At 45.4% G+C, this 27457-nt stretch overlaps 2 protein-coding genes across 13 annotated transcripts in view; one reads left to right on the plus strand and one right to left on the minus strand.

Annotated features, from left to right (window-relative positions):
• LOC109906905 (suppressor of tumorigenicity 14 protein homolog) overlaps window positions 1-19667 on the plus strand; it is a 42687-nt gene extending 23020 nt beyond the window's left edge. Inside the window, exons 6-19 of the mRNA XM_031802774.1 lie at window positions 3057-3092; window positions 3671-3902; window positions 5911-6050; window positions 6174-6277; window positions 6761-6870; window positions 7031-7161; window positions 7751-7855; window positions 8136-8243; window positions 8568-8681; window positions 9035-9154; window positions 9692-9872; window positions 11367-11635; window positions 15602-15738; window positions 15929-19667. Of these exons, the coding sequence (XP_031658634.1) occupies window positions 3057-3092; window positions 3671-3902; window positions 5911-6050; window positions 6174-6277; window positions 6761-6870; window positions 7031-7161; window positions 7751-7855; window positions 8136-8243; window positions 8568-8681; window positions 9035-9154; window positions 9692-9872; window positions 11367-11635; window positions 15602-15738; window positions 15929-16090 (1949 nt within the window). The 3' untranslated portion in view covers window positions 16091-19667. The remainder of the gene's footprint in view (window positions 1-3056; window positions 3093-3670; window positions 3903-5910; window positions 6051-6173; window positions 6278-6760; window positions 6871-7030; window positions 7162-7750; window positions 7856-8135; window positions 8244-8567; window positions 8682-9034; window positions 9155-9691; window positions 9873-11366; window positions 11636-15601; window positions 15739-15928) is intronic.
• A 765-nt stretch (window positions 19668-20432) lies between these two features.
• The window catches only part of LOC109900916 (kin of IRRE-like protein 3), a 54245-nt gene continuing 47220 nt past the window's right edge, over window positions 20433-27457 (minus strand). Inside the window, exons 8-15 of one of the 12 annotated variants that reach the window (XM_031786788.1) lie at window positions 27184-27311; window positions 25938-26064; window positions 25603-25703; window positions 24762-24960; window positions 23677-23784; window positions 23276-23385; window positions 23001-23090; window positions 20433-22804 (exon numbers count right to left, since the gene is read on the minus strand). In XM_031786788.1, coding sequence (XP_031642648.1) covers window positions 22307-22804; window positions 23001-23090; window positions 23276-23385; window positions 23677-23784; window positions 24762-24960; window positions 25603-25703; window positions 25938-26064; window positions 27184-27311 — 1361 coding nt within the window. In that variant the 3' untranslated portion in view covers window positions 20433-22306. Of the gene's footprint in view, window positions 22805-22991; window positions 23112-23248; window positions 23386-23664; window positions 23785-24761; window positions 24961-25602; window positions 25704-25937; window positions 26065-27183; window positions 27312-27457 lie in introns of all 12 variants that reach the window. The other 11 variants (XM_031786781.1, XM_031786773.1, XM_031786749.1 and 8 more) reach the window with 11 other exon arrangements.

The raw sequence follows: 27457 nt of genomic DNA on the forward strand, positions 1-27457 counted from the left end.
CCTTATGGCCAACGTGACATGGTGTGATGAAAGAAACATACAGGAACTCAAATCCTTCTGTTCACCTGATTTAGAATTCCTTACAATCAAATGTAGACCGCATTATCTACCAAGAGAATTCTCTTCGATTATAATCACAGCCGTATATATCCCCCCCCCAAGCAGACACATCGATGGCTCTGAACGAACTTTATTTAACTCTCTGCAAACTGGAAACGATTTATCCGGAGGCTGCATTCATTGTAGCTGGGGATTTTAACAAGGCTAATCTGAAAACAAGACTCCCTAAATTTTATCAGCATATCGATTGCGCAACCAGGGGTGGAAAGACCCTGGATCATTGTTACTCTAACTTCCGCGACGCATATAAGGCCCTGCCCCGCCCCCCTTTCGGAAAAGCTGACCACGACTCCATTTTGTTGATCCCTGCCTACAGACAGAAACTAAAACAAGAAGCTCCCACGCTGAGGTCTGTCCAACGCTGGTCCGACCAAGCTCACTCCACACTCCAAGACTGCTTCCATCACGTGGACTGGGAGATGTTTCGTATTGCGTCAGCCAACAACATTGACGAATACGCTGATTCGGTGTGCGAGTTCATTAGAACGTGCGTTGAAGATGTCGTTCCCATAGCAACGATTAAAACATTCCCCAACCAGAAACCGTGGATTGATGGCAGCATTCGTGTGGAACTGAAGGCGCGAACCACTGCTTTTAATCAGGGCAAGGTGTCTGGTAACATGACTGAATACAAACAGTGCAGCTATTCCCTCCGCAAGGCTATCAAACAAGCTAAGCGCCAGTACAGAGACAAAGTAGAATCTCAATTCAACGGCTCAGACACAAGAGGCATGTGGCAGGGTCTACAGTCAATCACGGACTACAGGAAGAAACCCAGCCCAGTCACGGACCAGGATGTCTTGCTCCCAGGCAGACTAAACAACTTTTTTGCCCGCTTTGAGGACAATACAGTGCCACTGACACGGCCTGCAACGAAAACATGCGGTCTCTCCTTCACTGCAGCCGAAGTGAGTAAGACATTTAAACGTGTTAACCCTCGCAAGGCTGCAGGCCCAGACGGCATCCCCAGCCGCGCCCTCAGAGCATGCGCAGACCAGCTGGCCGGTGTGTATACGGACATATTCAACCAATCCCTATACCAGTCTGCTGTTCCCACATGCTTCAAGAGGGCCACCATTGTTCCTGTTCCCAAGAAAGCTAAGGTAACTGAGCTAAACGACTACCGCCCCGTAGCACTCACATCCGTCATCATGAAGTGCTTTGAGAGACTAGTCAAGGACCATATCACCTCCACCCTACCTGACACCCTTGACCCACTCCAATTTGCTTACCGCAAATTGGACTTCAGGAAACAGCAGAGGGAACACCCCCCCCATCCACATCGATGGAACAGTAGTGGAGAGGGTAGCAAGTTTTAAGTTCCTCGGCATACACATCACAGACAAACTGAATTGGTCCACTCACACAGACAGCATCGTGAGGAAGGCGCAGCAGCGCCTCTTCAACCTCAGGAGGCTGAAGAAATTCGGCTTGTCACCAAAAGCACTCACAAACTTCTACAGATGCACAATCGAGAGCATCCTGGCGGGCTGTATCACCGCCTGGTATGGCAACTGCACCGCCCTCAACCGTAAGGCTCTCCAGAGGGTAGTGAGGTCTGCACAACGCATCACCGGGGGCAAACTACCAGCCCTCCAGGACACCTACACCACCCGATGCTACAGGAAGGCCATAAAGATCATCAAGGACATCAACCACCCGAGCCACTGCCTGTTCACCCCGCTGTCATCCAGAAGGCGAGGTCAGTACAGGTGCATCAAAGCTGGGACCGAGAGACTGAAAAACAGCTTCTATCTCAAGGCCATCAAACTGTTAAACAGCCACCACTAACATTGAGTGGCTACTGCCAACACACTGTCAATGCCACTGACTCTACTCCAGCCACTTTAATCATGGGAATTGATGGGAAATGATGTAAATATATCACTAGCCACTTTAAACAATGCTACCTTATATAATGTTACTTACCCTACATTATTCATCTCATATGCATACGTAGATACTGTACTCTATATCATCGACTGCATCCTTATGTAATACATGCATCACTAGCCACTTTAACTATGCCACTTGGTTTACATACTCATCTCATATGTATATACTGTACTCAATACCATCTACTGTATCTTGCCTATGCTGCTCTGTACCATCACTCATTCATATATCCTTATGTACATATTCTTTATCCCCTTACATTGTGTATAAGACAGTAGTTTTTTTTGGAATTGTTAGTTAGATTACTTGTTCGTTATTACTGCATTGTCGGAACTAGAAGCACAAGCATTTCGCTACACTCGCATTAACATCTGCTAACCATGTGTATGTGACAAATAACATTTGATTAGATTTTTTTGATTTGTTTAATGAAGAGAAATGTATTGTCTGAAGAAAGCCCCCTCTCTGTCATCTTCCATAAGCATTCATATCTGATCTGATTTCTGCATTAATGGCTGTTCTATGCCAGCTAGATGTCTCTGACATGCCCTAATAAGATAACGTGGAGGTATAAGGGATGCCACTCTGTTTTCTATTGTATCAGAGATTGGACACTTGATGTAGTTTGGATCTTCTAATGACATTACAGTATTTGGCCCCTGGACTGCCTTCTAGCTCCCTGCCTGCCTGGCTGTAGCCATTATCATTATTCTAGCTTCTGTCTACTTCACATTGCATTGCAAATAGGTCACCTTATATTACTTTGGTTTTGCTCTCTTTAAAATGATTTCTGTTTATATGATTTGATGTGGCTGTCAGACAGAGATGTATCCCTGGGTTAATCAACAGTCCAATATTATACGCCCATGCATCACTTTATCAGCTTCTCAGTTTGGTAACACTTTCTTAACCCCCTTCCTCCCTCCTTACCTCATTTCCCCTTTCCCTCTCCTCCTTCATCTCTCTTCTCCCTCCCCCTCTTACGCCACCACTCTTCTGTCTCTCACCCTCGCCCCCCTTCTCCCTCCCCTTCTCTCCAGGCACAGACCCCAGGATGGCCAGGAACCCCAGAGCCGGTGAGTAAACCCACTGTCTCCCGTTTCAATCACATTTCGCTGTAATTTTCCAGCCCGCTAGATGTTCACCCCGCTGCTGCCATTCTGTGACGAATGCCTGCCTCGCTTGATACATAATGCTGCTGCTGCTCCATTCATGAAGAGATTGAGAGCCCTGGCTATATAGTACATGAGTGGACTACTGAATAAAAGTGGATGTTGGCCTATTTCACTCGTCTTTTTTACCCTCTGTGTTGAGGCGTAATCCTCAATTTATTTTGCGCATGTTACATTTAATTTCAGATGAGAGTTGATAGTTGACACTGATGAACAGTGTAGTAGATGTGTAATGGTATAAGATGTGTACATTTCTCCTCACCATGATATGACATTTTGATTGATGCCATACAACACAGCTCTAATCTCTTTTTTTTCACTATGTCATCTGCCTTTGCATTTGCACTTTTGGGACTAGCGAGTCTGTTTTTCCTTAGCATGTGAGCTGACCAGGGAAAACCCACAGCCTTGTTGGGCTACTGTATTTATGTCTGTACATCTACTAATGTAATCTGTTATGCTGTTAATTTCCTGCCCGTCAGATTTCGAGTGTTTCTTCCGGTTGGAGGCTGGCACTTTAGTTCAGAGCTTCCAGTCTCCAGGCTTTCCAGATCAGTACCCGGCCCAGTCCCGCTGCCAGTGGCAGATCAGAGCCCCGGAACAGAACGCCATCTCAGTCCGCTTCGTCTACTTCCACATAGAGGATGACTGCTCTGATGATTTTGTGTCCATCTACGACTCCCTCAGCCCGGATGAGTCCCAGGCCATCACTCAGTGAGTGCTCTCACAACCACTACTGTGATGATGATAAATACATAATATGAATAATGCACAGATTTTTATTAGTGCTTTTCATGGACCCAAAGACTCTCATACAGGATGGTGATGAGAGAGGCTGAATCAGGCCAGTGTTTGTCATAATGCCACGATTCTCCACAAATCTGTGACAAACTCCATCTTAATATCAGCAGTGATACACAGACAAGTGAATTAAATTGTAAGATTCCACATTTGTGTGAGACAAATTGGCTTTGTTCAATCGAAGGTGGTTTCCTGGTGTCTAGGCTAAGTGTAATTGATAAGTTGTTGTGCTGTGAGAATGCGGGTTTGTTTCCAATCGATAACGCTATGTTAACAAAGGAAGCAGAAAGTCAACGTCAAACTTGCTTTCTTTCAGCACAAGAAATAATATATTCTTCGTCCTACCAAGAAACATACACTGAGTATACAAAACATTAGGAACACCTGCTCTTTCCATGACAGACTGACCAGGTGAATCCAAATGAAACCTACGATCACTTATTGATGTCACCTGTTAAATCTACTCCAATCAGTGTAGATGAAGGGAGGAGACAGGTTAATGCTTTTTAAGCCAAGTGAAACATGGATTGTGTGTGTGTGAATGGACAAGACAAAAAATTGCTTTTGACTGGGGTATTGTAGTTGGTGCCAGGCGCAACGGGTTTGACTGTGTCAAGAACTGCAACGCTGCCTGATTTTTCACATTCATCAGTTTCCTGTGTGTATCAAGAATAGCCCACCATCCAAAGAACATCCGGTCAACTTGATGCAACTGTGGGAAGCGTTGGAGTCAACATGGCCCAACATCTAAGGGTAAAAGTGGGCGGTAAAACTCAATATTAGGAAGGTGTTCGTAATGTTTTGTACACTCAGTGTATCCCACTTGTTAACAACCTTTTATTAATTAGGGTCCAACCAAGACATGCATACTACCAGTACCAACATATGCTTACTTAATGAGGAAAGAAAGTACAAGTGTGTCATGTAATTTTCCAGGATTCCCAAGAGGGACCGGAACATCACTTTGTATTTGGCTAAGGTCCCCAGTGGGAATAGAAAAACGTGGGAGAAAACAGTCGTTTTGAAGTGTTGCGAATGCCGTGGACTTCATTCCCAATACATCATTGGTGATTTTTAGCCACTTGTTGGGATCCTGGTGCATTTAGCCCAGCACGTCGTCTTTCATTGTTTAACATTGGGGACCTTCAGTGAGATTGAGTTGGCTCAGAAGGACCTCTCTTTTCCAATCTACCAGGGGTGCCACCCAGCAGCCATGCTGCTGTGTGTAATTGTGGTTGGTTGTCTGTGGACTCTCTTTGCGTCTCTCTCTCTCTTTCTCTCTCCCCCCCCCCCCCCACTGTGGCAACCTGAGTGCAAAACAGTGGGGGCTACAATGTAGGCAATTTCAAGTTCCAAACCCTTCGCCCAACAAATGCGGGTAGCCAGGCGCTGCATGAGATTTTTATATTGCTGCTCAGCCTATCAGATTTATCCAAGGTGACACCAGGTTTGAGGGCCTTAATACTATAGTTTCTAATGGCATTACCCTGCTGCAGGTAGATGTAGTGCTGCTCTTGCAGCGTCATTCACACCTCTGTGGCTCCGGCCGCCGGCCCACGCTGCAGGAACGCTTAGCTAAAATACCTGTTTGACTTTGAAATGCCGTGTGTCTGAGCGGGCAGGGCTATTTTTCTTCCCTTTAATAGTTGATTTAATGCTTTTTGATGTGTGGGTGCTCATCAGTTATTTAGACATTTCAAATGTATTTAATGGGCTTCTTTGGGTTTCTGATTCATGTGTTTTATTAAAAGTGAACTATGTCACTAACAACACAGTGTAGATGGTATACTGATGGTTTATGCCTTTCATGCCTGCAACACATTCTGTCAGTGAATGAATTGAAGTCCCACACCTTGATTAGTGTTTCCCAGCCCTGTCATTGGCTGATGTCTCCATTTCCTGTATGAATCTCCTCCTACAGCAAGTGTGGTCAGAGGCCTCCCAGCAATCCCCTGGAGGTGGTGTCGTCCAGTAACATCATGCTCATCAACCTTGTCACCGACAGTGCTGTCCAGAGGCCCGGCTTCAGTGCAGAGTACTCAATCATCCCCCTAACAACATGTAAGATAACATCACACAGTCATCCCCTTACCAAGATGTACAACGACAATACCAGTCAAACAGTCCATATTTCACTAAGTTAACATGATGAACACTCTAATGACCCAACTGTTGCCATTTTAGCCAAAAGTTGTGGAGGAGTCCTGAATGATGCTCAGGGGAACTTTAGCTCTCCCCATTACCCCAGCTTCTATCCCCCAGCCGTGGACTGCAAGTGGACCATTGAGGTAGGTGGTCCTGCACCATAGCCCCCTCTGTTACCCCCTCTCTCTGCTACCTCTCTATTGTCCCTCTCTAGTCCCCTCTTTCCTGCACCATCCATAGCTCTGTATGAGGGGAATGCTGAGGCTGCAGAATGTCAGCCAGGCTCTTCAGTACCTCTTCCATCTTCATCTGTCCTATTGCTGCAGCAGCAGCCCTTAAGGTTGTGGGTCTGGGGGAAGAATGTGGGCTAGGTGTTCTCCCTCAGTTACTGTAGGTTAAGTTCCAATTCCCTACACCTCCCACTTGGTCCCGTTCCCCTTGTGCATTTCAAATCATTGAATTGGTGTAAGCATGCTCAAGGGACTTCCCACCATATTTCCTGCACCATTTATTTAGAATCTATGAGAAGGAAGGAACAAGTGCGTACCTCTAAGGAGCAGAGCAAAGGGGTGGAGTGGTGGCATTTTCCAACTCTTAGGACTCACATGAACATAACCCTGTCTCAGGTCCCTGCAGGGAAGCAGGTACGTGTGAAGTTCACCATGTTCCGTATGAAGGAGCCGAGAGTGGACGTCAGGGTGTGTCACAAAGACTACATAGAGGTCATGGGCACCAAGTAAGAATTGTCCTCTACTTACTGGAGCTCTATAGAACAGTATGACTTTATTGATTATCACAGGATGAAGGAAATGTGTTCTCTGCTTTAAACCATGACATCCCATTGACATACAATGTCAGCATTTCCACTCAAATAAACGTTGTGTGCTTTGTGTCAGATACTGTGGGGAGTTGTCTTCTCTGGCCCTTACCAGTACCACCAGCTCTCTGGTTGTGATGTTCCACTCTGATGAGTCCTTCACAGACAAAGGCTTCCAGGCTCAGTACAACGCATACGATCCTTCCAACCGTGAGTAGTTTCTCTCTGGTGTTTATATATGACTCTGGATTGTATGAAACGTCCTATGAAGGTGCTACCATTTTAAGGTGCTGTTTTCAAACCCCTCTGGCAACTGATATGGGAGTGGTGGTGCTATTCAAGTGAAAGTTGCTATATGATGCCATCGTCACTATAAAAACTGAACTAGTGCCCCAAACCCAGTGGCACACTGACTGACACTCAGCCAGAGATGGTTCAATGATAGAGGTTTACAGACTGCATCTCTTACATCACAGGTCCACCAATCACCATGGGAGCGTGTTTATTGTCTGTTTTATCAGTTCTTCTAGTCTCCGTCTCAGTCCCCTCCACTCCCCTCGTCCCCTCCACCCTCCGGGGTGCTGCTCTCAGAGTTTAGGCCATAATGGATTTCTAATTGCTTTGATCAATAGGGACGAGCAGATGGCAACAAGACGGACAGATCGGATATACACTGATTCCCTCACACTCCTTCTGTCACTTGCTCTCCATCTTTCTCTCTCCTCCCTTGCTCTCATTCACCTCCTCCCCCGTCTCCCTCCTTCCTTCCTCATTCCCTCCGTTCTGTTACTGTGTGCAGCTTGCCCCAACCAGTTTGCCTGTGGCTCTGGGTTCTGTATCAAGAAGGAGCTGCATTGTGATGGCTGGAACGACTGTGGGGACATGAGTGATGAAATGAACTGCAGTAAGTAGACTCTGGCCTCGCTTGGCCTCACCCCTACCTCACTCCCTTCAACCCTCCCTCCCTCACTCCCCTTCTTCTCTCCACTCAACCCTCCCTCACTGCTCCTCAACCCTCCCTTCCTCACTGCACCTCAACCCTCTCTCTTCCCCTCACTCCCCCTTACCTCTCCCCTTACCCTCCCTTCACACACTTCCCACTCCCCTCACATTCCTGTGTGTGTGCATGTCTGTGTAATAGAAGCCTCTGACACACACTAGACATTTCCTCTTGCTGTTTTCAGAATGTGAAAAGGACCAGTTTGCCTGTGACAACGGGATATGCAAGCCCAAGTACTGGGTGTGCGACCGTGTCAACGACTGCGGTGACGAGAGTGATGAGAAGCACTGCAGTGAGTAGCCTCCTGGTCGACAAGACCATCTCTATCTATGTAATGCCAGTCTGCGGGCTAAATGGCCCGCTAATGCCATGCTAATTGTGCTAACATTAAAGGCGCTAATCGATGGACACTGGCTCCTAGCTCAGCTGTGTGTGGTCATTACTTTATCAGTAATGTGGCTTGTTGGAAGCCTTGCCCAATTTGCTCAGCCTCTGTCAACTCTTAAACATGTATAATGCATTCAGCCTTTCAAAGCACAAAGCGGGGGAGGGATGAAGGGAGAACAAGAGTCCAGTCTGGCCACATCAGTAAATCTCCCCCCCCCCCCCCCCCCAGGCTGTGCTAAGAATGAGTGGAGGTGTGGTGACGGGACCTGTTTGCCTCAGGATGTGGTGTGTGACACTAAGACGGACTGTGTGGACGGGAGTGACGAGGCTTCCTGTACCGTCTGTAAGTCAACACACCCCAGACTCCTCACTCATTACCTGACAGGACACACCTCTCTTTTGACAGACATTAGCTATGTTAAAACCATGTCACTCCTTTTCAATCTCAGTTTTGTGGATAAAGTGGGATGTTAGACTAGACCGTCTCAATCAATGTAAACCACAGCACCATCACTGTGTATGGTGCACTGCATTCTAATGCCTAACTGATTGGAGTGTCTTTTTCATCAAACCTGGCCTAGCACTGAAATAGGTTTATGAAAAATGGGATTGTTTTTTAAAATCAGAAATGTGTTTTCTTATGATCTCATGATGGGTTTAGACTTTTTATTTTTATCCACCTCTCTCTCTGTGCAGCTCCTGGCACCTGCTCTGACTTCAGCTTTAAGTGTAAGAACGAGGCGTGTGTGAACAAGGTGAACGCTGAGTGTGACCGGGTCAAAGACTGCACCGACGAATCAGATGAGGAGGGCTGCGGTAAGACAAGACAACCCAACATCAAGCTCTTTCATTCCTCCTCCTCATTTACGTCTTCACTCGCTTCCTATTCTCTGGGCATCTCTCTCTGTCTTTGTAAAAACATCCATGAGTTTGCATGTACTTTTAGAACTCCTGTTTGATGCGAAAACCTCGACTAGCACATGAAACCAGTTGTAAATGTATCATTGTCACTCCTAACAGTGAGCTACAGGACAGCAGAGTAGTGGGGCTGGGATAACGTATGACTGGCTACTTGTCTACAGAGCACCAAACAAGCCGGAGGGCCTCCATCCAGCACTTTTATTTATTTCATTCTTTGGAGAACTATTGACGTCTGTGAATATTTTTGTGTTTTTCCTTTCCTACAAGCCTCGGGGTCTGGCAGTGTTTTTTTTGATAAGCAAATGTCGGTACCTTATTATAATTCCAATGAGCCGTGCGGTTCAGCGCCAAGGCTACGGTGTCAAGTTGAAGTTGTTTTCTCCTTCGCTTCTCTCCTCTTCCTCTCCTCCATTCCGCCATACTTCCCAACAGACTGTGGCGTCCGGCCATATAAGCTTAACCGTATTGTGGGCGGGGAGAATGCGCAGCTGGGGGAGTGGCCCTGGCAGGTGAGCCTGCACTTCCAGACCCGTGGGCATGTGTGTGGCGCGTCAATCATCTCCAACCGCTGGCTCCTGTCTGCCGCCCACTGCTTCAAGACCATCAGCCCTGAGTGAGTTCCACATACACAACACTGCTCTCCCTGCTCCTCCTTTCTCCCTTCCTCCTGCCTCTCTGCAGAGTGTCCTTCCTATTGTTTCAAATGTCTCCCTTCATCCCTCCCTCCCGCTTTGCTTTTGTTCTCTATGCCTCTTTTTTGAGTCTGTCTATCCTGTCATGCCTGTGGGTAGTTTATGGCTTCTCTACTCTACTGAAGCTTCTCTCCTTGACTTGTTCTTTCAAGATCTCCAGCCATGCATGTGTACATGGCACCCCTCACACCTCCCTCTTCTGGTTTCTTATTCACAGACAGATCGTCCCGTCTCTGCTTCTGAAGCCTCTGATATCTCCCACCTCCCTCTACTCTGCTTTCAAACACCTTTTTTTGTCCTTCTTTCCCACGCCTGGGGGTAGTTTATGGCCACTCTGCTGTCTTTCATCTACTTCACTGAGTTAACTTAGTTTGTTGGTGCCCCATTCTCATTATTATTCTTCATTATTCCAGAGGACATCGTTTTAGGGATCCTGTTTGTTCATTAAATGCTTAGGACTCTTCAATCTGTAAAGCTGAAGAGTTCCAGGTTCCACAATAGAAATGTAAAGATATTGAGCCAACATGTGCAGCGTTTACCATGAATGCGTTCTCCACCAAAGTGGGAACATTGCCTATACATTTCAATCATGCTGTAAAGCTGAATTTCCTCGTTGTGGATTGAACAGAGCAGATTGAACAGAGCCTTAAGTATGATGGGTAAACAGTGCTTTACGCAACACAGGAGAGTTTTGATCTCACAAGGACTGAGAAATTACCCCCTGATTATACTGTTTAGAAGAGATGCTTCAGGGCCACATTTACATCGAAGCAGCTTTATAGTGTATATAGTCATGTGTGTAATTAGCTGGGCTGCCAGTAGGTGGAGCACTAGCCCTGCACTAGAATGTGATCCAGCACTGCTGTGTTGGGATGGATGTGGTCTTTTCCATTTCGAGCCAGCCACTGTAGGGGATGATGTAGCTGTGCATTGCAGCGGTTTCATGAACAGTACAGAGATTTACAGAGCTCTGCTGCTAGCATTGGTTCCTCTCACAATCACACAGTCAGCTTGGAAGAGAAACTGCTTCCTTTGTGTTTACAGACAGCATTCTCATATGCTGTGGATAGGCTCTATAGGAGTAGCTCAAGCCCATATCCTATAGCAGCAGTAGGCAATCTTAGACTTTATCTTACACGGCCGATTTCAATCAATTGAGTCTTTATTAAAGACTAATTAGTTCCTTATTTGAATCAGGTGTGTTTCTGCTTTGGCCAGAGCAAAAGCCTGCCCCCACACGGGCCCCTTTCAGATAAGACTGCCAGCCCTTGGCCCTGTAGGCTGGTTAACATACCCACAATCAATTATATCTACTCCTGTACTTTGTAAAATTAAAAAATAAAATTGAAGTGAATTTCAAAGGCAGAGAGGCCAGCAGAATAACTGAATAATGGTGCCCTCATCTCCTCCTCTAGAAACCACGTGGCCTCCAACTGGCAGACGTACAGTGGCATGCAGGACCAGTATAAGCAGGATACTGTTCAGAGAAGCTCGGTGAAGACCATTATCACCCACCCAGACTACAACCAGATGACCTATGACTACGACATCGCCCTGCTGGAGCTGAGCCAGCCGCTGGAGTTCACCAACACCATCCACCCCATCTGCCTACCCGCACGCTCCCACCTCTTCCCTGCTGGCATGTCCTGTTGGGTTACAGGCTGGGGCACGCTCCGTGAAGGAGGTGGGGAGTCATATAGTTACACTATTGTTTTTATAGACCTAGGTCATATACAATACAGTGGGGCAAAAAAGTATTTAGTCAGCCACCAATTGTGCAAGTTCTCCCACTTAAAAAGATGAGAGAAGCCTGTAATTTTCATCATAGGTACACTTCAACTATGACAGACCAAACGAGAATTTTTTGGGGGGGATTTTTAATGAATTTATTAGCAAATTATGGTGGAAAATAAGTATTTGGTCACCTACAAACGAGCAAGATTTCTGGCTCTCAGACAAGTAACTTCTTCTTTAAGAGGCTCCTCTGTCCTCCACTCATTACCTGTATTAATGGCACCTGTTTGAACTTGTTATCAGTATAAAAGACACCTGTCCACAACTTCAAACAGTCACACTCCAAACCCCACTATGGCCAAGACCAAAGAGCTGTCAAAGGACACCAGAAACAAAATTGTAGACCTGCACCAGGCTTGGAAGACTGAATTTGCAATAGGTAAGCAGCTTGGTTTGAAGTAATCAACTGTGGGAGCAATTATTAGAAAATGGAAGACATACAAGACCACTGATAATCTCCCTCGATCTGGGGCTCCACGCAAGATCTCACCCCGTGGGGTCAAAATGATCACAAGGTGGCAAAAATCCCAGAACCACACGGGGGGACCTAGTGAATGACCTGCAGAGAGCTGGGACCAAACAAACAAAGCCTGCCATCAGTAACACACTACGCCGCCAGCGACTCTAATCCTGCAGTGCCAGACGTGTCCCCCTGCTTAAGCCAGTACATGTCCAGGCCCGTCTGAAGTTTTTCTAGAGACCATTTGGATGATCCAGAATAAGATTGGGAGAATCTCATATGGTCAGATGAAACCAAAATAGAACGTTTTGGTAAAAACTCAACTCGTCGTGTTTGGAGGACCAAAGAATGCTGAGTTACATCCAAAGAACACCATACCTACTGTGAAGCATGGGGGTGGAAACATCATGCTTTGGGGATGTTTTTCTGCAAAGGGACCAGGACGACTGATCCGTAAAGGAAAGAATGAATGGGGCCATGTATCATGAGATTTTGAATGAAAACCTCCTTCCATCAGCAAGGGCATTGAAGATGAAACGTGGCTGGGTCTTTCAGCATGACAATGATCCCAAACACACCGCCCGGGCAACGAAGGAGTGGCCTCGTAAGAAGCATTTCAAGGTCCTGGAGTGGCCTAGCCAGTCTCCAGATCTCAACCCCATAGAAAATCTTTGGAGGGAGTTGAAAGTTCGTGTTGCCCAGCAACATCCCCAAAACATCACTGCTCTAAAGGAGATCTGCATGGAGGAATGGACCAAAATACCAGCAACAGTGTGTGAAAACCTCGTGAAGACTTACAGAAAACGTTTGACCTCTGTCATTGCCAACAAAGGGTATATAACAAAGTATTGAGAGAAACTTTTGTTATTGACCAAATACTTATTTTCCACCATAATTTGCAAATTCATTCGTTCAAAATCCTAAAATGTGATTTTCTGGATTTTTTTCCCTCATTTTGTCTGTCATAGTTGAAGTGTACCTATGAAAATTACAGGCCTCTCATCTTTTTAAGTGGGGGAACTTGCACAATTGGTGGCTGACTAAATACTTTTTTGCCCCACTGTACATATGTTGAATCATTTCAAATGCTAATGTTGCAATTGATTTCGTGCATGGGGTCAAAGTTAAGTTCTATTTTATGCTACAGAACTGGGTCATGCTAGGGATGGGCATTTGAAATGTTTTTCCTGTTCGAGTACTCACGTTATTATTTTTTGTACTGGAGTACTCAAATAAAATAAAGTATATTAGAATACACTATAGAAAAATATGTGCGCCTTTATCTATATGCCAACAGCGTGCAAAAAGGTCTAATTTATCAACATTTACAGATAACATGTTCTAATTGCTAAATTGCCCCATATTTCCTAGTATATTCAGTGAATAAAAAAACAAGTGCCATTTGAGAATCATTCATTGAAACCATAATGAGCGGCTCGGTTTTGGCGGGGTCACTCACAGCTTCGCAGTGGCACAATGTAAAAGATAAATAAAGCGCATAAAGAAAACATCTTACTTTCTAAATGCAGATCGAAAAGTATTCTTAGTCTGATGCCGAGCAGAAATTACTATGTGCTTCAGTTGTGCTTCTTCACTCTGAGAATTCACGAACTGACATTCTATCAGCAGACTGATTTGTAGCTACTTTTCTCGGTAGCCCTCTTTTCTCTGGTAAAATGCAAGATTTAACTTCAAACAAAACATTAGATTAAGAAATGTAGATAGCTATATTCTTTATATGATAAACACTAGAAATATGATGGCAATGCATAGTTTTTGCAAAAAAAAGACCTTGCTCATTTAATTGTGTGGCTGCTGGCCAAATAGCGTTGCACTTCGGTTGTCATCTGATGAAAATTAAGCTATTTCCTGATGAATGTGTTGCACAAATGTATTTTCTGTGAAGGATATAGTTGCACAACCTTGATCACTCTATTGAAGAAAAAAAACACTTGACTTTTACATAAAACACATACGAAAGGGTTTAAACCCAGCCCAGGTAGTCTACATCTGTGCGCACTCAAGCAATACTGACAAGACGAAGAAATCAGAACTGTTGATATAAAACTGGTAAATATAATTAAATAAACCACCACTTCATTATCACTGTGTAGTTTGTGAGCTCTCCAAACAATGTCTCCACTACAAGAATGAGAATAGTATGTCGTATTAATACATTGAATTAACAGAAATGACCGTAACCAAACATTCTAGATGAATGGGGAAATGGCAATGGTTAATGGTAGCCTACATTTACTGCTGGTGATACTATGGTGATATAGCTGGGAATTCATCAACTTTGACAAACAATTCACCCCATGAAAACTGATTGAGCACGAATTGGCGGGAGATTGAACATGGGAGATGCACACTACCGCCGTTCTCTGGTTAAAGATCAATTTTTGACATCTGTTCGATTACTCCTGCCCATCCCTAGGTCAAACATTTTGAATATACATGTTGAATACTTTCAAGATGTTTGGGCTGTGCTGGATTTGGTATGAAGGATCATTTAGACCAGTACTACTGTTCTCAGATGGCAGACTTGGGTCAAATACTGTACATTAGGTCAAGTATTTCCATATTCTCGAGCTGCACTTGATTTCATTTGATAGGAATGGAGTGAAAAGACAGTGGAATAGTCCAAAAAAGTGCTGAATCAGCACACCTCACATACTAACCGTTTGGCATAGTATTTGACTCAGTCAGGTGTGTTATACAACTCCTCTATGATTATATACATCTCTTTCATCCTGGAATGCTTCTCTTCCCTCATCTTGACATTCCTCATGCTCTCTCTCTCTCCATCCCTCTCCTCATCTGTCTCCCATCATGGCGTCTTTCCCTTCATCGCTATGGCATGCTTCTCTTCCCTCATCTTGACATTCCTCATGCTCTCTCTCTCCATCCCTCTCCTCATCTGTCTCCCATCATGGCGTCTTTCCCTTCATCGCTATGGCATCCTTCTCTTCTCTTCCCTTCATCCCTCTCCTCCTGACATCCCTCTTCCCTCACATTCTCAACCCTCATCTCTCCCGTTCATGACATCCCTCTTTATCTCTCATGACGTCCCTATCTTCTGTCACCCCGTTCCCATTCCTTCTCCCTCATCTTCCACCCTGATATTTTCCTCAGCTCTCATGTCATTCCTCTTGTTCCCTTGATCTCTCCTACATCTTTTTTTCTGTCATCCCTCTCTTCCATTACACCTTCCTCCACATCCATATTTCATACCAGACCTTTTCCCTCGTTCTCCCTCTTTCTCTTGAGGGATCTCTTAACTGTCCATTAGCCAACACAAAGCCAACTCATTAGCACCTGGGTTGTAGCTAGGGGACATGAAGGTTGTCTCCTGCTAGTTATAACCACGTGTCCCCTCTTTCTCGTGGCGGTCAGGTTCCATAGCACGGCTGCTGCAGAAGGCGGAGGTGAAGATCATTAATGACACTGTGTGTAACGTGGTCACCGAGGGTCAGGTCACATCCAGGATGCTCTGCTCCGGCTTCCTGTCCGGAGGAGTCGACGCCTGTCAGGTGGGAGGGATACGCACGGCAGGCTACATTATCACTCACACACACACACACAGACACACAAACACACAATACAAACACATGCAATTATAAATAGAAACATATGGCATACACCTGCATCTTAAACCACTCTTAAACACGTTTCCTTCGTGCCCAATGTAATGTCTCTGTCCTCTGTTGCTCTCATCACTAGGGAGACTCGGGGGGTCCCCTGGTGTGCTTCGAGGAAAGTGGAATGTGGTTCCAGGCAGGCATTGTGAGCTGGGGCGAGGGCTGCGCTCGTCGGAACAAGCCCGGCGTCTACTCGCGCGTCACCAAGCTGAGAGATTGGATCCGCAAGAACACGGGGGTTTGATGATGAGGGGATATGGGGAAGGGGGGGGGGGGAGACAGCGGGTAGACAGTTTGAGGGTCTGACAGGACAAGACAAAAAATAAGGAGTATGGAACATTGCGTCTGATTGAGGACGAGTCCCCCCATGATGACCAGAGCTATCCATCCATCTAGCCAGCCTCAACCAGCCTCCGACACCCACTGAGTGCCTGCATGGGGCTAGCTACTGCTCAGACAAAGGATTTCAAATGGGTTTGGGATTAGGTTTTTATGCTGTACTGATGTAACCCTTGTTCTCGAAGGCTCAGAGGACCAGCAAGACTCCTGCACCTCCATCAATCATGTCATGTTCCACTGGTTTGATTAATATTCTCCCAGTGTAAATAATGGAATATGTATATTTTGAGGACACACTTTGTTTTTGGTGGTATTTGCATAGTCTCCACCATTGTTATGATGTGAGATCACATCTTCTGTTGGGCAGACAGACATGCCAAATGAACTGAGGGAATCAGAAATAGAACAGAAATAGAATAGATATAAAATAAATATTTTAGAGTATAGTTTTTTTACAATGTATTTCTTTACCAGCTGTTTTCACCTGACAAATTTCACTTAAAGTGCCTTGACAAGAACATGTTTTATAAGTGAGTGTGATATTATTAATGCAGAGATGCATGGAATCTTGAGTTCTAACAAAGATTGTCTATTGCAGTGCCTTCAGAATCAATTCATACCCTTTGATTTATTCCAAATTTTGTTACAGCCTGAATAAAAAATGGATTAAATATAAACACAAACACCCATCTACACACAATACCCCATAAGGACAAAGTGAAAACCTATTTTTAGAATTTGAATACATAATTTACATATGGATTCACACCCCTGAGTAAATTCATGTTATAATTACCTTCGGCAGAGGTTATAGCTGCGAGTCTTTCTTGGTAAGTTCCTATGAGTTTTCCATACCTGGATTGTACAATATTTGCACATGATTCTTTTCAATATTCTTCAAGCTCTGTCAAGTTGGTTGTTGATCATTACTAGACAACCATTTTCAAGTCTTGCCATAGGTTTTCAAGCAGATTTTAATTTGAAACTGTCACTAAGCCACTTAGGAATACTCAATGTCGTCTTGGTAAGCAACTCCAGTGTATATTTGGCCTTGTGTTCTAGGTTTTTGTCCTGCTGAAAGGTGAATTTGTCTTCCAGTGTCTGTTGTAAAGCAGGTTTTCCTCTAGGATTTTGACTGTGCTTAGCTCTATTCAATTTTGTTCCCCCCCCCCCCCCCAGAAAAACTCCCAAGCCCTAGCCAATGACGAGTGTAACCGATGTGAAATGGCTAGCTTGTTAGCAGGGTGCTCACTAATAGTGTTTCAATCGGTGACGTCACTCGCTCTGAGAACTTGAAGTAGTTGTTCCACTTGCTCTGCAAGGGCCACGGCTTTTGTGGAGCGATGGGTAACAATGCTTCGAGGGTGGCTGTTGTCGATGTGTGCAGAGGGTCCCTGGTTCGAGCCCAGGTAGGGGCGAGGAGAGGGACGGAAGCTAAACTGTTACATTGGTGCCGTGATCCGGATCACTGGTTGCTGCTGAAAAGGAGGAGGTCAAAAGGGGGGTGAGTGTAACTGATGTGAAATGGCTAGCTAGGTAGCGGGGTGCGCGCTAATAGTGTTTCAATCGGTGACGTCACTCTCTCTGAGACCTAGAAGTAGTTCCCCTTGCTCTGCAAGGGCTGCGGCTTTTGTGGAGCGATGGGTAATGATGCTTCGTGGGTGGCTGTTGTCGATGTGTGCAGAGGGTCCCTGGTTCAAGCCCAGGTAGGGGCGAGGAGAGGGATGGAAGCTAAACTGATACACAAGCATACCCATAACATGATGCAGTCACCACGATGCTTGAAAATATGAAGTGTTACCAGGTGTTGGATTTGTCCCAAACATAACTCTTTGTATTCAGGATATACATTTCATTTCTTTGGCATTTTTTTGCACTTTTACTTTAGTGCCTTATTGCAAACAGGATGCATTTTCCAATATTTGTATTCTGTACAGGCTTTCTTCTTTTCAGTCTGTCATTTAGGTTAGTAGTGTGGACTAACTACAATGTTGGTGATCCATCCTCAGTTTTCTCCTATCACAGCCATCACTCCTATCACTCTAAATGTTTTAAAGTCACCATTGGCCTCATGGTGAAATTCCTGAGCTGTTTCCTTCCTCTCTGGCAACTGAGTTAGGAAGGACGCCTGTATCTTTGTAGTGACTGGGGGTATTGATACACCATCCAAAGTGTAATTAATAACATCACCATGCTCAAGGGGATATTCAATGTCTGCTTTTTAAAAATATTTTTATTGCACACAGAGTGAAAAATAATGTAATGGGAAATGATGACTGCGATCTGCTTGATCTATTACCTCGTGCATAAGTTGAATGCAGATATTTATTTAAAAAGTACACATTTTCAAAAACAACTGTATGGAAAATCATACCGAGCGTATTTCTAAATACCCCGGGATAAGAGTGTACTGCTCAACCCTAGCTGTCTAAATTTTAAAGTAGTCAATTTTCTTCTTCATTGGCTGATTGCTACCAACTCTAGAATCCCCACCCAGTGGAAGCCCTCAATATGATAAACGGGTTATATCTATGATGAGTCCTCTGTGACAACAGACACAACTCCGATATAAAGTGGTTTTGGGGTAAATTGCAGAAAGGCCACATGCTTCCACTTATATCAGTGCATTCGTAATAATCTAACCAATACAAAACTTCTATTTGATCAAATAAGCGTCACGTAGCAAATTAGCAATACATGTTTGTTGACCAATTTCGACACATCATGGACAGATTTTGACCAGAGTAAAACCTCGCTTCACCTCTTCCCCCCTGAGGGTCAATGGTCACAGTGCAATTCGGAGGTTCCTATCAATTTCTATAGATGCTGCAGCCATTTCCCTCACATTAGTATTCTAGGAGAACCCCATATACAGGCTAGCTAAAATGGTCTCCATTTGCCAGTTGAGCTGAGGGTGATTCGGGTCTTCACTCCCCTACGCACGGCAGCTCAAGAAAATCAATTGGGTTTAGCTGTTTGCACGGAGCAACACAATGAGTTCTCACCCCTCTCAAACAGTGGACTTTTTATTGGACAATCCTGGTCCTGCTTTTAACTGTTCAGATTCTTCATTGGTTTTCTTTCACTCTATTTTGGCTTGTGTTTGTACATTTACTGTGACTTCAAAACCTAAAGCTCTCCGTTGTTTGTATATGTTGAAGTGCTGAAAATGTTTTAATTGTTAAAGGTTGACGATAATGTTGGGCAATTTTTTTTCTATGGTCCCTAACATTGGCACAATGCTGGGTAATATGGAGTGTGTAAAGATATAGGTTTCAGAACATGGGTTGAAGGGGCCAAAAGCGACTCTTTAAATAATAAATGTGAGCTGTTACTGTGTGTAGTTACTGTGTGTAGTTAAATAAAGGTAACATTTATATCGGATTGTGGACACATTCCTTTTCTACTGTTCAATTTTTTTTGTATGCCTCATTTTTATATAAAATTTATGAATCCTACACAATAAACATACTTTACCTGAATCTTCTGCATCTCAATTACCTTCATTTGTCATTGACTGACTCGTGTCTCTATAATAGTTATTGTATAGTAAGTATTATGAGTCTATTGTGGGGCCATGTCCCTTTACACGGCAGCCTGTAATGAATGTGGATCTCTCATAGCACTCATCTCCTCCCTGCTGTGACTAGCATGTCTACCTGGAGACGAGATGTAACGAGACCGAGGTGACAAGACAAGCTGATATTGTCACATTATACATAGCTTTGTCACAGCAATATCTTGTTACCAGGGGAGCTGGGCGTGTGGGTGTAAGGAGGTGGATACACAGACAGTAGGAGATCTACAATCACATCTGTCTTCATTAAAAGCTACGCTCCACCACGGGAATAGGAGAATCAACATAGACAGCTCTTCTAATTTATGTATTCATCAACTTTGGTACATAAGCATCTTTGTTTGTACCTGTTCCCCCATGACATACACACACAACACACACACAGCACACACACACACACAGCACACGCACAACACACACACAGCACACACACAGCACACGCACAACACACACACACACCACACACACACACACACGCACACAGCACACACACAGCACACGCACAACACACGCACACAGCACACACACAGCACACGCACAACACACGCACAACACACACACAGCACACGCACAGCACACACACCGCGCACACACACAGCACACACACAGCACACACACTGCATCTCCTCACCTTGCCAACGTACAGTACAGTACTCAAACCACGCTGGTCTTTATCTGAAATGGTTTTATTTAAATATAAATATGTATACAAAGTTACAAGCAACAATAGCTCATTTTTAGCAAATAAAATCCTTAATACATTATTAAAAAAACAAAATGAACCAAACCAACAAATGGCAATTAGTTGTGTTCCCAAAAAGCATAGTTCATCTTTCTGCATTCAGTGATTGATGAACAACGGAACAGAAGGAGAGAAATTGTGGACCCAAATAAAATCAAGATATAGATGTATATGTATATATAATATAGATGTATATGTATATATAATATAGATGTATATGTATATATAATATAGATGTATATGTATATATAATATAGATGTATATGTATATATAATATAGATGTATATGTATATATAATATAGATGTATATGTATATATAATATAGATGTATATGTATATATAATATACAGATACTTTACAGTAAAGCAGCTTACAAGCTGTACATTAAGGCTTATATAAAATATAAAATATAAAGACGAGCGATGATCTTTGTTTTTAAATCACTTGGTTCACTTAGTGACGTTTGTTCTCCAATTGGGCCGACTGACCAGTAGCGCGGCTCTCGACACAAAATGGCAGTACAGGGTTCCAGCAGTGTCCAGAACCGGAATGCAACTGAGACCAGGTGCAGTAAGCAGTCTCTCAAACAAGCATAATGGACATGGAAAAGAAATGCTGAAGAGTTTCACTAGACACATCATCTGCATGCAACAGAGAAAGAATGGGACTTCTTCACCCATTTGTACAGTTGATCTAGTCAGTATTTCAGGGTAGTACTGTGTTTTTGTAAACATATTGAAGCTACTTGATTGTGTCATAAAGACTGGTGTGTGGATGGTGTCTGAAGAGGGACAGTTTCACAAGTAGAACCCATCTTAGCCTGTTGAGACTGCACCTTGAGCTTATTCAAGTTCAAGATTGCCACCATTTTACAAACCGCATTCTCTGATTGTTCTGGAAGTAGTCTCCATTTAACAATCTGGTAAACACAGAAGTAATACAGTACCCAGAGGAATTCATCTCTAACTCTTTCAATACACTGCTATGTACTGTAGCTCACCATCTTTGGGTTTTTCCATTTCCTTTTCTTGTCCTCCAGGGTAGAACGGTAACACACAGGCTGTCTCTCTATTAGGTGAAGGCCAGGATACACATTCTCTCCATACCTCACTCTGCTTTCACTCCCAGATAACCCACACCCAAGCCAAACTTATTGTTTTGCTAAGCGGTTTATGGCTGCCATTGTGGAGCTCAGGCTTCTTTAAATGGATAGAGAGACACGAATGTGCTTAGAACTCCTTTCACATGCCGACAAACACCAAATGACCACAATGTGTTGACTCTTTTTTTTAAATGAATATATCTGTATTTTTTATTTGTTCATAGTCTGTTACAAGTTCTATTTGTCTGAGGAGTCTGTTCTTTTTGAGAAATGTTAGCTAGGCTCCAAAATCCAGTTAGTTTAGGCCACCCAAAGTCATGAGATGCTCCTGTCTGGTGATTTCCAGTTTGCCTTCCTCCCATCCCCTCACTGGTAAAACAAAACCAGTGCCATGACAGAATAGCAGGCTCATCTTTGAAGTAGCAGACACTGTAGTAGATTATTTATTGATGGGGAATGTGAGTGGCACATCACAATCATTGACTCCATTGGGACCATTCAATCCCAGAATGACAACTGAATAACAAATAAGTGAGGGCAATCCATGTCACCTACATCTCCTTCCAAAATGTGTCCAGCAGAAGGACCAACCAACCAGTCCTCTCTCCTCATGTTAGTCTGGCCACACCTCCTATAGAGATGAAAAATGCTTCCTCTTTACATGGCCCTTCGTGCTCCACCCCCTGTTCCGTTGTCCAATCAGACGTGAGTCTGCATGCGTTGTGACGGCCGTCCGTAGTCGGACTGCTGGGAGGAGACCTGCGATGATGCATAGGAGAAACGGGAGGAGCTAGACACCTTGCTGGCCTGGTCTGATTGATCGTAGGCGTCCACCTTCTCGTAGGAGGCGGGCTTGACGTAGCTGGTGAAGGCTCGGCCGTATGTGGTGGCGGTGGGCAGGTAGGCAGAGCCGCTGTAGACTGGGTCGGTGGGGTAGATGGCTCCGGGCTGGGCTGCCGCTGCCTGCTGCTGCTCGTAGGTGGAGCGGGCCCCTGTGGTGGTGGCGTAGCGGTGGGAGAAGTCGTAGATGCGGGGCTGTGTGGCTGCCACCACTGTGTGCTGGCCGTACAGCGGGCTGGGGGAGGGCAGCTGGGATGGCGTGTAGACAGGACGGGGGTTGGGCACGTAATCTGAGAAACCACTGCGGATCACCCGGTCCTCGTGAGCATGCACGTTGTAGTAGCCGTTAGTGGGGTCCTGAGGGGAGAGGAAATAACAACAGGGTGTTAAGTTGTTCAACCGCTTATTAAAGATACAGTATGTATATAGAGATTTCAGACTTTTTCAAAACACCCAGCAAAACAGCACATGCAACAAATGCTCAACGAATGATTGCAATTTTTCCCATGCATGAAACATTGTATAAGTGAGTGTTTCTCCTTACGGTTTTTACCTTGATGTCGGACCTCTCGTCCTCGTCCTCCTCCAGTAGGTCACTGTGTTCTGTCCGGGACGTCCCAGGAGACTCACTGCTGTTGGGGGCCTGAGGGGGAAACAACAGGCCCTACAATTATAAAGGTGGAACATCTTAGACCAACATGAGCACAACAAAATGACTGTACTGTGTATCATCACATAATCACAGTAATATACATTATATATATCTGTTATATAAAGATGAAAAGGTATTTGAAAACCTACTGAAAGTGATTGAACGGAGGCATTTACCATGGGCTCCTTGACATCCTCCTCATCATCGTTGCCACGGGTAGCGTTGTGGTCGCTGTGCACAATCTGAACTCTGATGTCACTCTTTGAGAGGCGTGTGCACTTTTTACCTGTGGGGATTCAAAAGAGACAGGTGATTTAGAAATGATTCTAAAACTGCTTTTCATGCCTGTTGCCTTCATAGAAAAGGATTTGATTGTGCTCCTTTCATGAAGTTGAAACTAACCATGCATCACTAAGATTTGGGGTCAATTCTATTTCAAATCAGTCAGTTCACACCGATTGAAAAATATTGAGTGAATAGTCATTTACTGAATGTCAATTCATTTCCTTGAATAGGGTGAGTTGACATGGAATGTAGCCCAACCCCGGCATGCCCCATATCTGACCTTCGACCTCACCTTTCCCGGTGTGCCTGCAGCAGAGAGAGACCAGGGTGACGACACAGATGAGCAGGACACACCCTCCGCCCACCGCCGCCCCAATGATGATCAGCATGGGCAGGGCCTCTGTGAGGAGAGAGATGAAAAGAGAAAAGAGTCAGGACCTTGCTACTGATCAGAGCGAGACAGGCAGGACCAGATCCAGTCTCCTCTTCTAACGCCGCTCTACTCATTCCCCCCCAACTAATCTCTGCCAACGCCTGCTCCTATATAAATTCATCTGCAGTAAGCCTCATGGTCCCTCAGAAGCACGCACGCATGCACGCACGCGCACACACACACACTCACACACACACACACACACACACACACACACACACACACACACACACACACACACACACACACACACACACACACACACACACACACACACATACTTAGAGCCCCCTGCGTCCCCACAGCCTCGGCTATTGTGTCTAATCTCTCTGGAAGAAGGGTAACAAGGCCTGACATGCAATGAAGCAATAGACAGTAATCTAATTAGAGATTCCAAGAGAGAGATACGGCGCACCACTCAACTCTCCCGAGACCCCGGCTGAGCTGCCTTGATGTAAATTGCTGGCGAGGACCTTATTTTTGGTGTCTACTGCAACAAAGTCCTTCCTTCCTTACCTCCGCCAACTCCAGTGTGCAGAGTGTGTGTGTGTGTGCATGTATGTGTGTGTGAGTAAGTAAATAGTCATTTAAGTAAATTTGAAGAGGGTGGCTCTCACACACTTAGAGAGAGAGAGGGAGCTAAGGGACCACCGGCAGCTCGGCCCCAGGACACCTGTGCCCTGATCTAATTGACTTTAGTCCCCGATCGATATCTATGTTATGGGCCCAATGTATTCATTAAGGCCCACCATCTGCTGATTAAATTATATTGATTAAAATAGTATAATTAAGATAAGCACTCAATTGGAGTTCTGCTTTGACCTCATCTAACCCCTCTCTCTTCCCAGCACCGTCTCTCCACAGTGCTCGTCTTAGTGAGATTGGTCATGCTGACTGTGTGAGATGATAGATAATAAGGACCCCTGTCCAGTTCCTACCCGTACCTTGCTCCTTGAGGGTGACCAGCGCGGTGCCTGTACCGAAGCGGTTCCATGCGGTGCAGTTGAAGCGGAGTAGGAAGTCCTGGGCCAGGGTCTCAGACAGGACCAGGGAGGACAGGACCCCGTGGTCGCTGGTCACCGTCTGGACAGAGAAACGACCGGAGGAACCCGAGGAGAGGGTCACGTCTCCAAATGTCCACACCTAGTGAGAAAGATGGGAGATGAACAGCAGGTGAGTTGTTAGCAGCGTGGTCAGAGCTCAGATCAACCACTACTTCCCATGCTTAGATCAATCACAGGTACCTTCTAACCAACCACCCTCCCTCCCTCTCTCTTTCCCCCTCTCTGTTTTCCTCCCTCTCCATCCACCTGGCTGACATTGCTAAGGGCCGTACGTCTAAATTGCCTCCTACGTCTTGCCCTGGAGGTAAGCCCTGTCAGCCTCTAAACCCTGCCAGACCTGTGAGGCTGTGTAAGATGCTCCTGTCGGTGATGAAGCTTCTCTCCTGCTGCTAGGTAAGGTCTACGGGGTGCCTGCCTCTCACTCCCCCTCAGACCCTAATTATCCTCTGTCAGAGCTGCCCACGCACCCAGGGTCACCTGACAGGTCAGCCCACCGAGGCCTGATGGATGCAGCGCTAATTGAGCCGTGCGGTTGGGCTGCAGCCCGCAGGAGAGCCGGCCCCCCTTTCTAGTTACCTTTCTGTTCTCTCTCCCTCATCCCCATTGAGTGGTGAAGGGATGATGTGTGTGTGTGAAGGTGGGGGATTCAGTGTATATTAAATGTGCACATGCATGCACGCACACACAACATTGAAAGAGGAAAGACAAGAGGCTCACTTACAATCTTGTCAGGCGAGGGGCTGTTTCCCACCAGGCACTCTAGCTTGCCCTTGGAGTGCTTGACAGCGTGCTGTGTGGCGTCTGCTGTAATGATAGGTGGGCCTGGAGAGAGAGAGAGAGAGAGAGAGAGAGAGAGAGAGATGTCGGGGACAGAAAGAGGGAGATTTTAAAACAAATTAAACACAGATGCATTGTCAGATGGTTGACACATATAATGCTCGAGTAAACATTCTTCTTAGATAATACCAAATGTGCATCTTTAATATTCTACATCTAAAAGAAAGTGGTATTGAATTAGCCCTATTTTCAGACTATTGAGACTCATATGAGACTTACCGTTGACAGTGAGCGTGACGTCCCTCTCAGCCACCCCGATGCGGGGGACGATGGCCTTGCAGGTATACGTCCCAGCATCCTCCTGGGTGACAGCCTTCAGCTGCAGGGTGTTGCCATTACTGAGCACCTGTAGCGGGAGAGGAGAGGTGGGAGGGAGATGGGAAAAGAGAGAGAGAGGTAGACAGGAGGGATAAGAGGGGGAAGTTGTTGCAGCAGCACCAATGTGGCCGAACAGTTTCAGTTTAATTTCATGGTGGTGACAACACTGTGGTTTTAATCACAGACTCCAGCTACAGCCAGGCACCTCTGGAGTGACCATGCTGTTGTGGATATTGTCCTAATTAAAGGTTGCCGGCAGAGCATAACGTTATCATGGTGTGAGTGGGCCGTAGCCTTTAGAGGCTGCTACAGTTCCCTCTACTCTTGCGCACTCGTTAGCTCATTGATCCCACCATTCCATCAAGCTGTGATTAATCCATTTCCTCTCCCTCTACGCCCCTCCTCTCCCTCCCTCCGTCCTTTCACTCCCACTCTCCATTTTTTATTCAACCACAATTAGAGAGTAACCTAATGAATCCATTACTGGTAGCTGTGTGAGGCATGGTGGCCGCGGTGCGTGTGGATTAGAGAGCACTGCCTGTTCTTTTCTTCCGGAGAGCGTTGGTTCAGTCTGGGAGATGGAGATGACAGCGTGGCTTTTACAGCATCGCCTGCTGTCCTGCAGCTCTCTTCTCTTTAGCAGTGGCGTTTTTAGCAAAAGCTGCCTCTGAAATCCGATTAAACACCGGGAGAGAGGCTCCCTGGAGATAGAGCTGATAGTGTTGCCTGGGGTGGGGTGGGAGACCTTGAACCAGGATGACGCAAACTAAAGGTGGAACTGGGATGTTTGTAAGCTACCTCACATATTCCTCCCTAGATGTTCTTTGTGTTGTGTATTGGTCCGGGTTGAGAAGCTGTTCTCGGAGTGGGATGTGAAATGTGTCAGCTGGTTTTTAACTAGTGCGCCTCAACTGTGGATGTGATTGATTTAGTGGTCACGTTGTTATGACAGAGTGTCACCTCCCCTGCTGTCAGCAGTGCGAGAACCTGACAGTCATCACACACACTGCCTCTGAAGGTTTAGCTCTGATGTCTGAGGGCTTTCTCTCATTACACACTCACGTCCGACACACACACACACACACACACAAACACGCACACCAACACGCACACACAGTATAAGTATTGATTGAGCTACTTGTCTTACCACGCTTGAGCCCTGTTTGGTCCAGGCCAGGGTAAGGGGAGGGTTGCCTGTCCAGGTGCAGGTGAAGGCAGCGTCCATCCCAATGTCCACGTTCATGGGCTTGGGCTCCGACAGCAGCCTGGGACCAACTGTAGAAGAGCCCAGGACACCATCAGAACTAATACAGGCCTTATTCACCATTCAATTCAGTATGACTTTATCATATCCCTGGGGCGGCAGGGCAGCCTAGTGGTTAGAGCGTTGGACTAGTAACCGAAAGGTTGCAAGTTCGAAT

This window comes from Oncorhynchus kisutch, linkage group LG2 (assembly GCF_002021735.2).
Source record: "Oncorhynchus kisutch isolate 150728-3 linkage group LG2, Okis_V2, whole genome shotgun sequence".
Classification (NCBI taxonomy): domain Eukaryota; kingdom Metazoa; phylum Chordata; class Actinopteri; order Salmoniformes; family Salmonidae; genus Oncorhynchus; species Oncorhynchus kisutch.